General features: G+C 40.4%; 1 protein-coding gene across 1 annotated transcript; it reads right to left on the bottom strand.

The window, feature by feature from the left end:
- Nucleotides 1–6,551: 6,551 nt before the first annotated feature.
- On the bottom strand, nucleotides 6,552–16,134 carry LOC129427057 (lumican). The gene is made up of 4 exons (XM_055183216.2): nucleotides 15,814–16,134; nucleotides 14,765–15,401; nucleotides 14,224–14,541; nucleotides 6,552–7,346 (listed from the first exon to the last, which is right to left on the bottom strand). The coding sequence occupies exons 2-4, from the start codon at nucleotides 15,387–15,389 to the stop codon at nucleotides 7,195–7,197; spliced, it is 1,095 nt and encodes a 364-aa protein (XP_055039191.2). The 5' UTR covers nucleotides 15,390–15,401; nucleotides 15,814–16,134; the 3' UTR covers nucleotides 6,552–7,194.
- Between the last annotated feature and the right edge of the window lie 259 nt (nucleotides 16,135–16,393).

The following is a 16,393-nucleotide window of genomic DNA, read 5'->3' as shown; positions in this document are numbered from 1 at the left end:
ACTAAGAGTTTTGAAAATGTACACCTTACTTGTGAAAATAGTACCAAAGCGAATAAAAAAACCTGTAAAATAACTTACAACATGGAAAAACAAATTGCACTGTATTGGATGGAACTGGCATGTACTGCAGCAATTGCTTTAAATAGACACTTTAATGTTGTTTTTCTTAGAGACTGCTATAGAAATATCACAGTATTACAAATGTGATATATAGCTCATGTTTAAGAGAAACCCTAAGATCCTTATTGTGGTCCGCCTTAGTCAACCTCAACCCGTCATCACGTGGGTAATGGTGTTGACATATGAAGTAATGTTGCTGTGGTTAATTTAGGTTTTTAATTAAACAAGATTAACTCGAAAACTCCAAAGAAACCGCAACCCTTGACATTATGAAAAATGTTTATTTACTTCACTGTACAGGCACTTGCTGGATTCCATCAAACAGCTGCATGAATTAAGGCAAATGCAGAACGCAGATGCAAGTGAGATAGACTATATTTAATAAACATTAAAAACAAAAACCCACAATAGGGCACAAATACAGGCTGATAATAAGCTAAACAAAGACTTTTACAAATTTGACCATAAACTTAACTTGACACAGGACGGGTACGAGATCACAGTTACAAAAGCACAAGTCTACAAAGATTCAAAGGCATGCAGTAACACGTGGTAGAATACAAAACGAACTGGCACAAGACAGTAAACACAAAGACATTAAGGGAGCAAATCAAGAGGGGAACACGTGACATGAATGAAATAATAATAGGATAATTAACAAGGAGACGAGGGGGTGGGGTCAGAAGACGAGACAAGGAAGAACACCATCCAAAACAAAGGCCATGTGCTGCCACACAAAACATGGGCCTGTCATGATTCGGCCTCAAGACTAGAGAAAAACAAGGGCAAGAGGGCAGAATCATGACAGAACCCCCCATTAAAAAACACCTCAGGGGAACACTAGACAGGAGACAAGACAGACTGGATGACAGACACGAGCCAACAAAACATGACAAAAATACACGGGGCAAACAAGAACACATAATCACAGGGTTGGGGTTAAACAATTGAAATAACAAACATGGGAGGTGGTTGGGGCACAAAAGAGTTCATGGGGTGGTCCAGGCAGGGCAGTGCTGGTTGGGGCAGGAGACTTGGAGCGGCACGGTGCAGGACATGGTTGAGAGCGTGGTGTCCGGGCAGCTTTAGCAGGGGCCTTGGGAGAGGCAGGTCCAGAAGGGGCAAACTGTGGCAGGGCTGAGGCAGCGATGACAGGGGGCACAAAAGGGGACAAGGAGGGGTTCCAGTGAGTAAAAGGGGCAGACACAGGAGAGTGCGGGGTGAGCCAGGACCCATAGGGTAGAGTTCAGGGAAGACATGGAGGAGATGCTTCAGCTAACAGCAGAGGCGAGACAGGAACCGAGACAGGGGGTGCTGCAGTGGAGGCAAGACAGGAGGCCCTGCAGCGGGCAGCAGAGGAGAGACAGGAACTGAGACAGGAGGCCCTGCAGCGGGCAGCGGAGGAGAGACAGGAGGCGAGACAGGGGGCACTGTAGCCGGCAGTGGAGACGAGACAGGAGGCGAGACAGTGGGCGCTGCAGCTGGCAGCGAAGCTGAGACAGGGGGCGCTGCAGCTGGCAGCGTAGCTGAGACAGGGGGCGCTGCACTTGGCTGTCGGTGAGATGTTGCATTCCTCCTCCTCTTCTTTCTAGGCCGAGTCACAGGACTTGTGACCCCTACGGGGGATTCAGTGGTGGCCGACACTGGGTCTGGAGCGGCCGCCACAGGCAAGACAGCCTCTGTAAAAAAGGCGTCCGAAGCGGACTTCCACGACACCCTTCTCCCTTGTTTGCGGCGAAAGCTGACCAATGGGACAGGGCTCCCAGGAGCCAAGGTGGAGAGAGCTGGGTCCTCCATGGCCATGACAAGGTTCTCCGGAATGGGAGAAAGCTTAGCAGGCTGGTCAGCTCCGGTTGGGCCCCTGGGATCACGGTTCATCAAATAATTGACCATGTCAGGGAAACCCAGGGCTCTCAGCATCCTCTGCTCAGTTAAGTTGAGGGGCTCATTGAGGCAGGTGTTGAATATCAGCTCCGGCTTAGGATAATTAATGAGGAGACGAGGGTGTGGGGTCACGAGACGAGACACCGCCCAAGGAAGCACACCGCCCCAAACAAAGGCCATGTGTTGGCACACAAAACATGATCCTGCCTCAAGACTAGAGAAAAACAGACAGACAGCCATGTATGTGTGTTTCAAACGGTGTGTGTAATGGATCTAGCTAATTACTGCACATGAATCATTGTGACATTTGCATGTGAGCTCATTTGAGTCAAATTGTGCGTGTGACACAGCAATGGATCTCTGCCATGAATCAGCATCTCTTAATTATACATGATCAACTGATACAAACCCAAGAAGCTCTATAGTACCTAAAAGAGTTATCTGTAAGTACCACTCTCACTCCCCGAGGTATCTAACTTTCATCCTGCCATCTCAGGAGGCCGTGTACACCAAGGCGTGTTCACCAAAGCGTTTACGCTGGCGGCCAGTGTATGTTTTCAGGAGTTTCCAATAGAAGCCCTGTGCTTTTCAAAAATGCCAGTATCATAACAACCAAAGCTCTTAGCTGAAAAAACGCTGGCAAGCGCCCACAGTCAGTGTCCACCTGGCTTTTTCAGTCGTGTTTTGGTGAACACGCCCCCTTAGTGCAGTTGTTTGTGCCGTGTGTCCCATGTGGCGGTGATGTGTGCCATCAAAATGCTGTGAGAAAGATGTGGGTCCATTTTATTGGTATTTTAATAACATAGGCTTATTTTAAACTTTGTTTGTATGCACAATTTGAGTCTCTTTAACTCATTCCAAGATGCACTTGATAGCGAACACATTTATCATGATATCTTCTCCCATGTGTAAACCCTTGCTGTGATGTCTGAGTAAAAGGAAATGGCTGGTAAGGTTTTAATTGGAAACCCTTTTGCAACTATGACTACACAGTAAAAATCTTTCCTTCCTTTAACAACACTGATAAATGTTTACATTATAGTTAAGTGCTTATTTATTCAATTTTTGTCAAGTGACTACAACAATGATTTGGCACATGGTTAAAACAATCAAAGTTACAAAGTTGGATCTACAGGGTTAAACTGACCCTCTCTTAGATTCACTTTCTCTGCTTGTATTACTCAGGCGTGATTGATTTTTGGCACATGTTTGACAGATGATATGAGTGTGCCTCTGATGTGTGTAGTCTTGCCATCTGGTTTGTTTTTATTGTGTGTGTGTGTTACACACATGCACTCACAGACACACAGATAGACAGAAACGATTGGCAGATGTTCACACAACATGTGTGATCGTCACAGTCTACCCTAAGATGAGAAAGAGTTCAGATAGCTTCCAGATATTGAGATAACATTTAAATAACTTATTGATAGAAAGGATATGGATTACAATAAAGTCCTGTCCGAGTGTGGTATTCATTACCGGTTTAAGCCGCAAAATCACCAAATCTTTTGCAGCTGTCAAAGGTCTGGCAATATTAACATTCAAGTAACAGTACAATGACTGTATAATGTATTGAATTAACCTTGATGCATTATAACACGGAAACAACACTACGTATTCTTTTGCATTTGCATAAATGACACAAACAAACCATTCAGATACCATAGATGCTTTAATTTTGCCACCCTGAATAAAATTATGAGATGTGGATCGGAGGCAGATGTTAAGCAGTGTGTGACTAGTTTTACCACCCATCATTTCCTTCAGATAAGGGTCTGAATTAATAAAACCCAGAATGCCAGACTTTTAATGCAGTTGTGGCCACCTAAAGCATTTTGATGATGTATGTAGTGGGGGTCTGGTTGAACTAATCAGCTCTTTACCCCTACCCCGAGGGTCTGACACAAATAAACCACCACAACTCACTGAACCTACATGCGTATAGTTTGAAGAATCAGCTAAAATCAGAGGACTGCTGGGATTGAGTAAGACGAAACTGTACTGGGAAATGGTCCAGTTAAGCTAGAACTTATTACCTGACGTCTAAACACAATGTAGCAGTCAGTGCATGCAGAGTTGGCACACATTACTAAATCGCTAAAGGTGAAAATAATTATTGGAGCACTTATTATCTCACAGAAGGTGGTAATGAAAAAAACAGCCTCTGTTTCAGTACTGTAAGTCTTTCCATTTTGCTCCCTTGTATTTCATATTCCTGATGGCACCTTTGCGTTGCGGGATGCTGTTGGCCCCAGCAGCACCTCTGGTTTCAGAGATTTGTTTCTGTGTGGGGATAGTCTTTCTCTTTAGAGAGATGGTATAAATCTGTCTTATGCTTTAATAATGACTCTAACACAACACAGCTATATATTACTTTTCATGATTCTGTAAACTCTTTGGCTTGTATGTTTTGCCTGTTTATGTGTTTTTTAGCAGTTTATGAAAAAATCACGGAGAAACACGGAGTTGAGCTCCCTTCAAAGATTCTCTATTGGGTTTAGGTCTGGAGACTGGCTAGGCCACGCCAGAACCTTGATATGCTTCTTACAGAGCCACTCCTTGGTTATACTTGCTGTGTGCTTTGGGTCATTGTCATGTTGGAAGACCCAGCCTCGACCCATCTTCAATGTTTTAACTGAGGGAAGGAGGTTGTTCCCCAAAATCTTGCAATACATGGCCCCGGTCATCCTCTCCTTAATACAGTGCAGTCGCCCTGCCTCATGTGCAGAAAAACCCCGCCAAAGCATGATGCTACCACCTCCATGGTTTACAGTAGGGATGGTGTTCTTGGGATGGTACTCATCATTCTTCTTCCTCCAAACACGTTTTGTGGAATTATGACCAAAAAGTTCTGTTTTGGTCTCATCTGACCACATGACTTTCTCCCATGACTCCTCTAGATCATCCAAATGGTCATTGGCAAACTTAAGACGGGCCTGGACATGTGCTGGTTTAAGCAGGGGAACCTTCCATGCCATGCATGAGTCTTAAGGGGATCGCACACTGGCCGCCCCGGATAGTTACGCGCAGCGCGTGTTGAGTCACGTCTAGGACAACTCGGAGGTATTGTAAACCGGAAGTGCGCATTTAATAGCGCGAGCTTCGTCAGATAGCATCTACTTCAAAATGCAAAATATACGTTAGCAGCCAATGTTAACCGTTAATGATTTGGGACAAATATGATGTTATTTAATGTTAAACTATGTGAGTAGCGCTGTGTGGCGCGACAGGGATTTGAGCAACTTCCTGAGTCACAGCTAGGCGGCGCGGACAGGCGTCACCTGGCGGTGCTGGTGTGCGTATACTCATAGAAAACAATGTGTTCGATTTTTTTAGAACGGCGCGGTGCTGAGCTGCGCGGCCGGTGTGCGATCCCCTTTAGTGTATTACCAACAGTAATCTTGGAAACTGTGGTCCCAGCTCTTTTCAGGTCATTGATCAGCCCCTCCCATGTAGTTCTGGGCTGATTTCTCACCTTTCTTAGGATCATTGAGACCCCACAAGGTAAGATCTTGCATGGAGCCCCAGTCCGAGGGAGATTGACAGTCATGTTTAGCTTCTTCCATTTTCGAATGATTACCTTTTTTCGAATGATTATCTTTTTTTCACCACGCTGCTTGGCAATTTCCCTGTAGCCCTTTCCAGCATTGTGGAGGTGTACAATTTTATCTCTAGTGTCTTTGGACAGCTCTTTGGTCTTGGCCATGTTAGTAGTTGGATTCTTATTGTATGGGGTGGACAGGTGTTTATGCAGCTAACGACCTCAAACAGGTGCATCTAATTTAGGATAATAAATGGAGTGGATGTGGACGTGAGCCATTTCTCAATATGCGTTCTTGTCTGTACTTGCGTTCTTGTGGACTTGTGAAACGTCAAGCCCAAGTTCACATAAAATCCCCGGATGTGTTCTTGATCCGCCCATTTTATCGAGGATGCATCAGAGGAGACTTGTGTGGACTTATGACAGCGAAGTTTCCCAGAATGCATTTCGCGTCAGAAGTTCGTTCTTCCGAGTCTGAACTTGCAAGTCCAAACTAGGAAGGACACAAGTCCGAACTTGGCGTACTTGGTATTGAGAAACGGCTATTTTAAAGGCAGACTAACAGGTCTTTGAGGGTCATATTCTAGCTATTAGACAGGTTTTCAAATACTTATTTGCAGCTGTATCATACAAATAAATAGTTAAAAAATCATACATTGTGATTTCTGGATTTTTTTTTACAGATTATGTCTCTCACAGTGGACATGCACATACGATGGCAGTTTCAGACCCCTTCGTTATTTCTAAGTGGGAGAACTAGCAGGGTGTTCAAATACTTATTTTCCTCACTGTAAAACATACCAACTAAAACTGAAAAGATTTTGACACATTAAGATTTTTAATGATTTTCAAAACAATGAGATGTTTATTAATCTTCTGTCATTTATATGTGTTGGTTCTTGCTGACTTCATTGTTGTGTGTTGGATTGGCTTGCTTTTGTTTGTCTGAGATCTTGTTTGCTCAAAGTTTAAGAAGAAACCGCACTGACTCAAAGTTTGCAGGTTTTATTTCTGCTGTCATGGTTCTGCTAATGGGGAATTCAGTACAAACTGCATTGATGCATGACTGCTGCTGCAGAGAGACTTGAGACCTCCTAAACACATGGTCTATTAACTCTATCTCATGGCTTTTAGATACATAAGAGTCATTTCTTGAGAATGAGTCAACAGAAAGACAGTCTTTATAGGTTGTCATGTAGTTTGCGTCATGCACTGGAATAACACTGCCTAAACTCTGCCAAAACACCGTCCAAGTGATTTTCAGGACATTATACATTATATGTACTGTATGACCATTGATTAATCCATGACAAGCATTTGTCTGAAATGTCTCAGTTTGGCAGCAGCATTTATTGGCAGTTTTGAGAGTGTACTTTAAGAACATTTGCTGTAAATAAATCAATCTTTTCAGCAGAAAAAGCTAGTTACACAAAATAGTATCATTTCCATGATGTATTCTGATATATGTGTTTATTTATTTTAACCTCTTACATTGAGTATTATTATTCATTCATCATTTTGTTATGTACAAAGTTTTAATAAGATCCTTCAACATGTGCTTAAACATTTTTCTTGAAACAATTACATAATTAAAATTGTTATTGCAAAGCTTTTAAAAACCATTAAACATTTCTGGATTTATTAGATCAGATATAAATGTTATGGATGACTCGTAAACAGAACACCCAGTCAGGAGGCAGCTTGTGGTACTCCAACTTATTACCATCCAGCCTCAGTATCTTCATCCGTGAATATGACATGGGTCCCACCGTCCTGCAGAAGCTGCTCACATTGAACTCTGCATAAGACATAAGAAGGTAACGCTTTATTTTACTAAATATGGCCTGGTTTTACAAACATACCTTGCCTTAGAAAAAGTTACTTGTGACAAATCAATGGCACTGGAATACTTTAAGATCTGTCAGTGTAAGTAATTTTTTAGTTGAGACAGCTAAGCCTTGTCTGTGAAACCGGGGGAATAAGTAACTTTGAATTTTTTTCCAACTACAGGTACCTGTCATTCGTCAATAGTAATATCCATACCTGTCAACATTGGGATTTAAAAATATGGGAAATTTCCTGAACCCTAACACCAGATCCCACCATTTTTACTACTACGCAAGGGAAAAAATAGTACTTTCTTATGTAGTATTTTTGTCAACAAACAATTCTTAAAGCAATATGTTTTTCTTGATTTGCAAAGTGCAAAAAAAACCTGCCAATGGGCTAAGAAAAAGACATTTTGAAATACGTTAACTTTTTTCTTAAACACTTAATTCAAGAAAAATTCATGTAACATTTTTGTACCCCATTGGGAGATTTTTTTTGCTTGCGACATTGTGGACGCCGGCAGGCAGACGTGCACGCTAATGCGTATGGCGGTTGTAGCTTTCGCGCGGCTTGTCATTAGCCCTGTTCCAAATGGCACACTCCGGACTTGTGACCTCCTTAGTCCACACTTTGATGATATCATGTAGTACAGACCCTTGACGCGGGTCCAAGAGGGTGCACTGGAATCATATTTTGGGAAAGACTCGAGTGTCACACCGGAAATAAGAAGTCAGTGTGAACTCCTCTCTTCTGTCGTCTGATTGGTCTGATTGCTCTTTCGCAAGACTTCTGGGTTGGTAGAGTGCGCAAAGCCTGCTGCAGTGCGGGTTTCGCTGAAGACTGCATCAAGGGTTCAAAGGGGGCGCTGATGAGCACACTTCAGAGCGTAAAATTGACAGATGGGACACCCTACAGACTCGTAGACTAAACGAGCATGTGCAATTTAAAGCCACAAGATTGAAAGTCCACATGAAGTGCACCATTTGGGACAGGGCCATTGGCTTCCACTCATCCTCAGGAAGCTTTTCTTCTTCTTGTTTCATTGACAGGTGTTGTTTGAGTGATATGTCACAGATATACTGCCGCTTGCTTTCAAATGGGAATGTAGCAAACGTCAAATACAACCAATGGGATATTTTTATAGAAAGACTTAAAATACGGGAGAAATACAAAAAATTGCTTAAATGGATGATGGTGGAAAAGAATGGTAAAATACAGGAGAACAGGAGGGTTAATATCTACTAAGCAGTTAACTTGTTCTACTAACCATGGCTATAACCTTAACAGTCTACTAATACACTGTAAAAAGTAGGGATGCACCGATACCCCTTTTTAAGGATCGAGTATGAGTACCAATTTTTTTTCCCTGGCACTCGCGGATACCGATGCTTGTTGTACTGTTTTTTTTCATGTGCCAATTTTCTAAGAACAACACAATGAGACTAATGAACATATCAGCAGCTTTATTTTTAACAACTTCAACTCATATTATGAAAAAACAAATCATTCTTATGTGCTTATCATCACAAATTTTTTAAAGCCAAAATTTCACAATGTCCAATAACCTCCAAAGGGCAAAACCAAGGACGTAATGCATGTAATTTTTACTTAAAAAGTGCTAAAGAAATCACAGACAACAAGACAATCAAATTTGTCATAAAGTGTCATAAACACGTCAGGTATCAGTTTTTTTGTATCAGGGTATTTTTACAAGTATGAGTACAAGTACATGAGCTTGGTATGCATCCCTAGTAAAAAGCGAAAGCTGCACTACTTACAAAAACTTACTTTAATTGGTAACATTTTTTTGGCGCTACCAACTGAAGTATTTTTTTTAAGTTGATCCAACTTTTGTTTTTTACAGTGTACTTTAATTACAGTTAGTTGATATAGTGGCAACTTAAGAGTTAGTTGATAAGTAGTTGCAGGTTTAGAAGTTTTAAAGGAACAGTATGTATTATTGATATCTAGAGGTTGAACTTGGCATCTCTGATCCCATCAGACTCAACACACATGGGTTGCCGGATACCTACAGGAGCACAACAAAGCATTGAGCCTTGCATTGTAAGTTTATCTGCTAATTTTTACATTTGAAATGTTTTTGTTGTTTGCAAATTACAAACCCAACTCTTGTGGCATGTTCAGAGGCTGCATACTCTGAAGGTCGCATTTATGGGCTATTGCGGTCCCATTTAAGTAACAGTAATGATAGGCAACTGAGCTGTCAAAACACACTATCAAGTAAACTAGCAGTGGGTGGCATCACACAGACCAACACAAAAACAGACATTCTGATACGTGCATTTAAAAAAAGAATAACAGTCTATATACAAATATATTATATAATTTAATAAAAATAATACATATCCTTTAAAGTTCAAAATAAAATGTAACCCTTTAGTAAACTGATTGTGAATAGTTTTTTTTCCCTGCGAAAATCCAGCTCAGTCTCCTGAAAATGCGTATAAATAGCACGAAGTGTAAAACTCGTGCAATACATACGCCAAATTCCACTTTGGCGTGCATATGATACGCAAGTCCTTCCCATTCACTTAAACGGGGCATCTTTTTTTGTCGTTTTATTTATTGGTTTCACAATTTTTTTGCTATTTTTTTACCATTTTCGTTTGGGTTTAGGGTTAGAACAACTTTTTGTTATATAAAAATGACATTCTAACCCAAACCCCAACTCTAACCCCAACTTCAAGCGACCATGGCTTAAATATGGACAAAAACATTAAGAAACCTGTATATTAAATAACCTCATTAAGCAAATCTAAAATCTAACCCTAAACCCAAACGAAAATGGTTTAAAAAACATAAAAAATTGAGAAACCAATAAACAAAACAACAAAAAAAGATGCCCCATTTAAGTGAATGGGAAGGACTTGCGTATCATGTGCACGCCGAGGTGGAGTTTGGCGTGTGTATTGCACGAGTTTTGCACTTCGTGCTGTTTATGCGCATCCTCAGGAGACTGGGTAGGAAAATCCATTGGGAAATTCACAACTTATATCAATAAGTTACCTCATGAAATACGTACACTGAAAAAAATTATTCATTCAATTTAATAAATATTTTTTAAGGTAAGTGGTTGCAATCAACTTATTTAAGCTACATTTAAACAACAACAACAACAACTAAAAAAGTTTGTTTAAATGTAGCTTAAATAAATTAATTGCAACCACTTGAATGAATAAAATGAGTCATTTATTTGAATGAATAATTTTTTTCTGTGTACGAATTGTCATGAGTGTGGGTTGAAATTTATACATTTCAGTATGATCTTCTTTCCTGCCAGTGACATTAGGTTTGGTGAGTAGTTAAGGGTGGGGCTTCTTTAGTAAGTTTATTCTAATAATTGTGACTCAATATGTACAAGTTCACACAAATTAGCTTGTATACAGTTATGAATAACTGTGAGATCATGCAGGATATACACTATAATTATATGTACAGATTATACACAATGCATTACTTAGTAACCATACATTTGTCTATACACCGTAATTCGATTTTCAACAGGGACTCTTTGAGTTAAAGGGGACAGAGAATGAAAAACCATTTTTACCTTGTCTTTGTTGAAAAATTTTAGTCTACCCACATTCACAAACATACAAAGAGTGCTAAACATGCTTAACATCTCAGTCTCATAGAAATTCCTCTTTTAGAAATGTCAGCCAGAAAACAGCCCAGAAAAACTGATGCTTATGACATCACAGGCATCTCACTGCCCCTCCACTTTAAAATAATTGGCTACATTTTTTGAGTGGCAGCAAAGTCAGCCAATCAGTAATGAGATTGCAAGTAAAGCCAGTAGGGGGAGCCAAATAGGTGCAAAACCACTTGTTTAAAATCCCCCACCCAAATAGAGGATTTGAGAGAGGTTTTTAGGAAGCTTCTAAGGCATTACAGACCCAAACAAAAAATGTTTTGTCTACATGTCACATCACAGAACAAGGATAAATACTCCGTTCAACCATTCTATGTCACCTTTAAACTGTATGTATTAACAATGCAGCTTAGGTTTAATAATGTTAGTGCTGATAATGTTATTATTATATTTTACGGGGCTCTTTGAAAAACAAGCAGACAGCGTCTCCACCCTTTCCTGCTATTGGAACAAGCGAGTCAATACATTCCCACTTACGTTTTTTCCATTTGTTTTCTAGATATCGGTCTGACAGGTTGTTCAGCCTTTTCCAATAACATAAAGATCACCTGTTTTTACTTCTTAGTAGTGGCTTATTAATAATAAGTATATATTATTTATCACTGTGTGGCAGTCACATTATGTAATAAGTGGTAGACCACTATTCATGGCTTGAGGTTTTGGTTCAAAAACAATGAATCGGAACTGCTGCCTGTAAAAACGAATGTCTGCTCTCAGTAAACCAGTGTGCTGTAACTGAGCCCGATGTGCTGCTGTAGAGGGATGGGGGAACAGAGCGTGCTTTTAACATATGTGAATTCCTTCTGGAGTGTTCACAGATGTTTCCAAACTTTCTTCCCTCCTCTTTTCTTCCTCCATCATTTTTACTCACCTCCTCTTTTAGCTAACCTACTTTCTCTAGCCGTCCCATTTCTCAGACTGAGCGACTTTCTGCAATCACGTACTAACAAACTCATTTGGAGAGTGAGAAAGAGGTAAATGAAATGGTGAGAGGAGAGGAAGTTTATTTATTTTCCTCCTGAAATCCTTTCCCATTTTCCATAATTTTCTCATGGTTTGTTTGGTCTCCCACTCCAAGGATTATTTCATCAGTCTGAGAACATGTCTCTTTCTAGAACAACGCTGTTTCGAGGCACGGAATTCAGTCATGTCTCAATCTCAGTCATGTGTCTGGCCAGCTTTGTGTTTAGAAATCTTTCTGCACATGATTAATATTTAAATTCAATGTTGAAATTTTCACTTTATTGACGCATGTTCTGCGGTTATTGAGAATGATTCATCACATATTCAAAATTAAACTGAACCTCTGACATGACTTTTCCACTGACGTCACTTCAGCTGTGTGGGCTCTCGGATACTTTTATTTAATATACAGATTGCTATTGCCAGCATAGAACGCCCACCTTTCATTATGCAATCCATTACCAAATGTATTACTTGTTGAATATTTGTATTCACATTTTTGTCATTGTAAAGGTCAGATGCAAAAGCTGCTAAATACCACCTCCATCAAAAAAGAAATATGATGTTAACCAAATGTTCTTGGCACGTATTATACATTCAACAAATATTTTCGCTTCAGACCCACTTAATCCTGCCCTTAGGCCAATCAGAAATACTGGTTTGTTAGTAAAATAAATTAAGAGATAATTTACAAGAAAGCGCAGCACACGTTTTTGCACGAGCATTCTGAGCGGAAAGTGCCCGACATCATTTGTGTTTTTTCCATTGTCCATTCGAATGAGGGGAGAGGCGTAGCACTTGTTGTTGTCGTTTCTACGATCACAAATGCAGAGATTGTTTTAATGGTTTAGTATCCTTACCTTACCAATCTGTTACGTCCTGCTCAAGCCGCGCTGACAAAGTTGATCGTCAGCTTGATCATCTGCATTTTCTGGATCAGATTTGGCTTGTATTGATGGTAAAGACGAAATTAACTGTCCGCATTGCATTGTGAGCTAATCTTTAAAACATGGTACATTTCCGGCTGATGTCAGAGGTATTCAGGTCAATCACAACGTACAGATTAGCTGGCCAATCGGATGACACTGCGCTTTTCAGAACGATGGGCTTTGTACAAAATCAGAGCGTTTGAGGAAGGCAGGGACGTATGGAGCAACAATAATGTATGCTATATGGAAAATGTTTTTTTAAAGGACAAGTTCAGTATTTTACACCTAAAGCCCTGTTCTCAGACCGTTCACAATGAAACCGAAAGTTTTTCACCGAAACTCGGACCCATGATGCTGTTCCGAGAATTTTCGGGTGTTTGTTGTATCAACCCCCACCTCTACAATTGGTGAATAGGTGCACTGGAACAATCCTTCCTAAAATGCATTAAACTTTCGTTACAAAGACGTGAAACTCACTGAGTTGGTCAAGGGTGTTCACTGATATCCTCACACAAAAATCGCTGCAAAAGATGCTTTCCAACAGGTTTTATCGTAGTTTTTGTCCAACTCCATTGACTTGTATTTGATGTGCTGTAAGGTGCGGTATTACTCCGCGTCGGGAACGTTGTTTGTATGTTTGCAATTGGCAAAGGCAGATTATCGCCACCAACTGGGTTGGAGTATCTATTATTCAAGCTCTCAACAGAAGAACGTACGGGTGTGAGGCGTTTGGAAAAATAGGTCCACAAGTTTACAACGAATGCTAAAACACCTGTGGGAAAGCATCTTTTGGAGCGATTTTTGTGTGAGCATTTCAGTGAACACCTCTGACCACTCGATGAGTTTCATGTCTTTGTAAACGAAAGTTTAATGTATTTTAGGAAGGATTGTTCCAGTGCACCTATGCAGCCAGAGTAGAGGTGTGGGTTGATAAAACAGAAACCGAAAATTCTCGGGCCAGCATCATATGTCCAAATTTCAGTCAAACCCGTTCTATTTCATCATAAACTATCTGAAAACAGGGCTTTAAGTGTAAAATACCGAACTTGTCCTTTAACCATAAACCACGCAAACACATTGTACTGTATTATACCAAAAACACTAAATAACGTTGTTTTAGCAATGTAATAGTAATGTAATAAATGTAATTAATCATTTATTTTTTGTTTAGCTAAACATGAAGTGATCATTTGACTGAGATATTTTATCAATCCAGCATTACAGAAACAAATGCTCTTGTTTACTATAAAGTAACACAAACACCTCACACGTCTACTCACCTTGGATGTGGTTGACCTCCATGTAGAGATACTGAAGGGTGGTGGGAATTATAGGGATTTCGGTCAGCCTGTTATACGAAAGGTCAAGCTCTACCAGAGAGGTGAGGTTGAAGGCATTAGGATCCAACCCTTCGTTCATTAGCTTGTTGTGTCCAACTCGTAGGTATCGAAGCCTGTTGAAGCCCTGAAGGCAGTTGTCGGTCAGGCCAGTCAGGGAGTTGTTGGTAAGGTAGAGTTGCTGGACAGATGGTGGCAGATTTTTAGGAAAAGTGTCTAGAAGGTTGTGACTGAGATCCAGAAAGTTGAGGGCTCCAAGACCTGGCGAAGATTGTGACATATCAGAATTAGCTTTAACAGGATAGATTTTAGTATTTTTTTTAAATATTATGTTTTTTAAAATACTTTTATCTTTTGAAAGACATACAAAGAGGTACTCTGTGGGTTAAAGAGTGACGCCAAGTGGCGCTTACCAAACATTAGTGTGTGACGAAATGGGAGAACGTGTTGGATGATACAATATGATGTATATTTAAAAAAATACCTTTAAAGTCACCCTCTTCAATGATCTTTAGACGATTGCCTTGTAACAGAAGTAACGTTAGTTTCTCCAAATTTTGGAAAGCACCAGAAGAAATCTTTTCAATATTGTTGTATGCAAGTCGTAGCTGCCTCAGACCACCAGGAAGTCCAGTCGGCACCTCTGTCAGGTTATTATTGTTTATGAAGAGATTTACCAAGTGGGTCAAATTAGCAAACAATGCATTATCGAGTTGTTTGCTTAGTAGCTGGTTGCGATCCAAGATCAACCAGCGCAAGTTGGTGCCATTGGCAAACTCTCTAGAACCAAGAGAAGTTAAGTTATTCCCTTGAAGAAAAAGATACTGTGTGCGGGCTGGAAGACTATTAGGGATGTGATCAATACCCTTGTGGTCACAGTAAAGTGCCGTCGGCCACTGGATTGGACAGTCGCACTCCAGCGGACAGCTTTGTGGGTTTACGGCTCGAAACCACCCTGGATCCATCCGGTCTTTTAAAGTCAACACGCTTGGCTCTCCCAAAAAACGGTTTATCCAGAGAGGTACACCGCCATAGTCATCCAAGTCTATCGTCGAGGCCCAAGCCGGCCCACACAGAGAGAGCAACACGAGAACTGGTTTGATATCCATTCGTCTACCTGCCTACATTAAACCAAAATAGACACTGTGAACCTCGGTTTTATTATTATTAATTTATTACTGAACATCTGAATGTTTTTTCCATCTAGTATTTTAAATGCTCTCACATACAGTATTATTTAAATAAAAGATAATTAATATGAAAAAGCTACACGGAACTGCAGCAATGCTAAGAGACAGTATACATTACTTGCTTATTTCATATGGCTATAATTGCTTTACAACAATACTGCACATTTCGTGCACTTCAGTTACAGTATTTAACCGTTCTGCTCGTTTCTGTTAGCTGTTACAGTTATTAAGAGTTAAACAAAGTAGTTAAGTACTTCAAAGAGTCCTGATAAAAGGCTGAAAATGCTCACTTTTAAACAGACACAAGCCACATCTTTTCCATATATAAGAAGAATGTGCATACCTTTCTTTCTTCTTCCACAGGCAGTTTTAGTTAGCAGAGGCTCTGGAGCGGCAGATCGAGGTACAGTAATCCCTATAGCAGTTTACACAGGATATTGTATGGTGTCTGTGCAGATAACCTAAAGAGTTGTACCCGGCTACTGCAGCATTCCTCTCCCAGCGATGGCCGGTACCCTAGTGTTTTACTTGACTTTCCATTTCTCTGACTCATTTTTCATCCTGCCACATACGCTTATGGTTGGAGTTGAAGCACTGTACAACGTTTGTTAGAAACATGTGTGCTGGCAGTGTAAAATGAGATATCTTCAAAGACAGTACAGTCCTGTTAAACTTAAAGGAATAGTCAACGCGGTATCACGAAATTACGTACCTATAGTCACGTAAGTTTGTGAGACTTTTCCCTGACACTGACACGTTTTTTCGACTTTTGTCACGTATTTCTGTTTACATGTCATTGTCACGTATTTGTTACTCAACTGCTTTGTCCTATTTTCTTACCATTGTCGCTTCGGTTTATGGTTAGATTTACATAAAATTACATCCTTACCCAAACCAACTCTAACCCTAACACCAGGCGACAA

This window comes from Misgurnus anguillicaudatus, chromosome 14 (genome assembly GCF_027580225.2).
Source record: "Misgurnus anguillicaudatus chromosome 14, ASM2758022v2, whole genome shotgun sequence".
Lineage (NCBI taxonomy): Eukaryota > Metazoa > Chordata > Actinopteri > Cypriniformes > Cobitidae > Misgurnus > Misgurnus anguillicaudatus.
The sequence above is the reverse complement of the archived record's forward strand: the minus strand, read 5'-3'. Positions and strand labels throughout refer to the sequence as shown.

Bases quoted from the DNA above. Each gene is read 5' to 3' on its own strand.
- LOC129427057 (XM_055183216.2), bottom strand. From the start codon at position 15,389: ATGGATATCAAACCAGTTCTCGTGTTGCTCTCTCTGTGTGGGCCGGCT. The intron at 14,542-14,764 runs GTATTTTTTTAA...AATCTTCGCCAG, and splicing joins TGAAGAGGGTGACTTTAAAG to GTCTTGGAGCCCTCAACTTT. The intron at 7,347-14,223 runs GTGAGTAGACGT...TGTCTTATGCAG, and splicing joins GGAGGTCAACCACATCCAAG to AGTTCAATGTGAGCAGCTTC.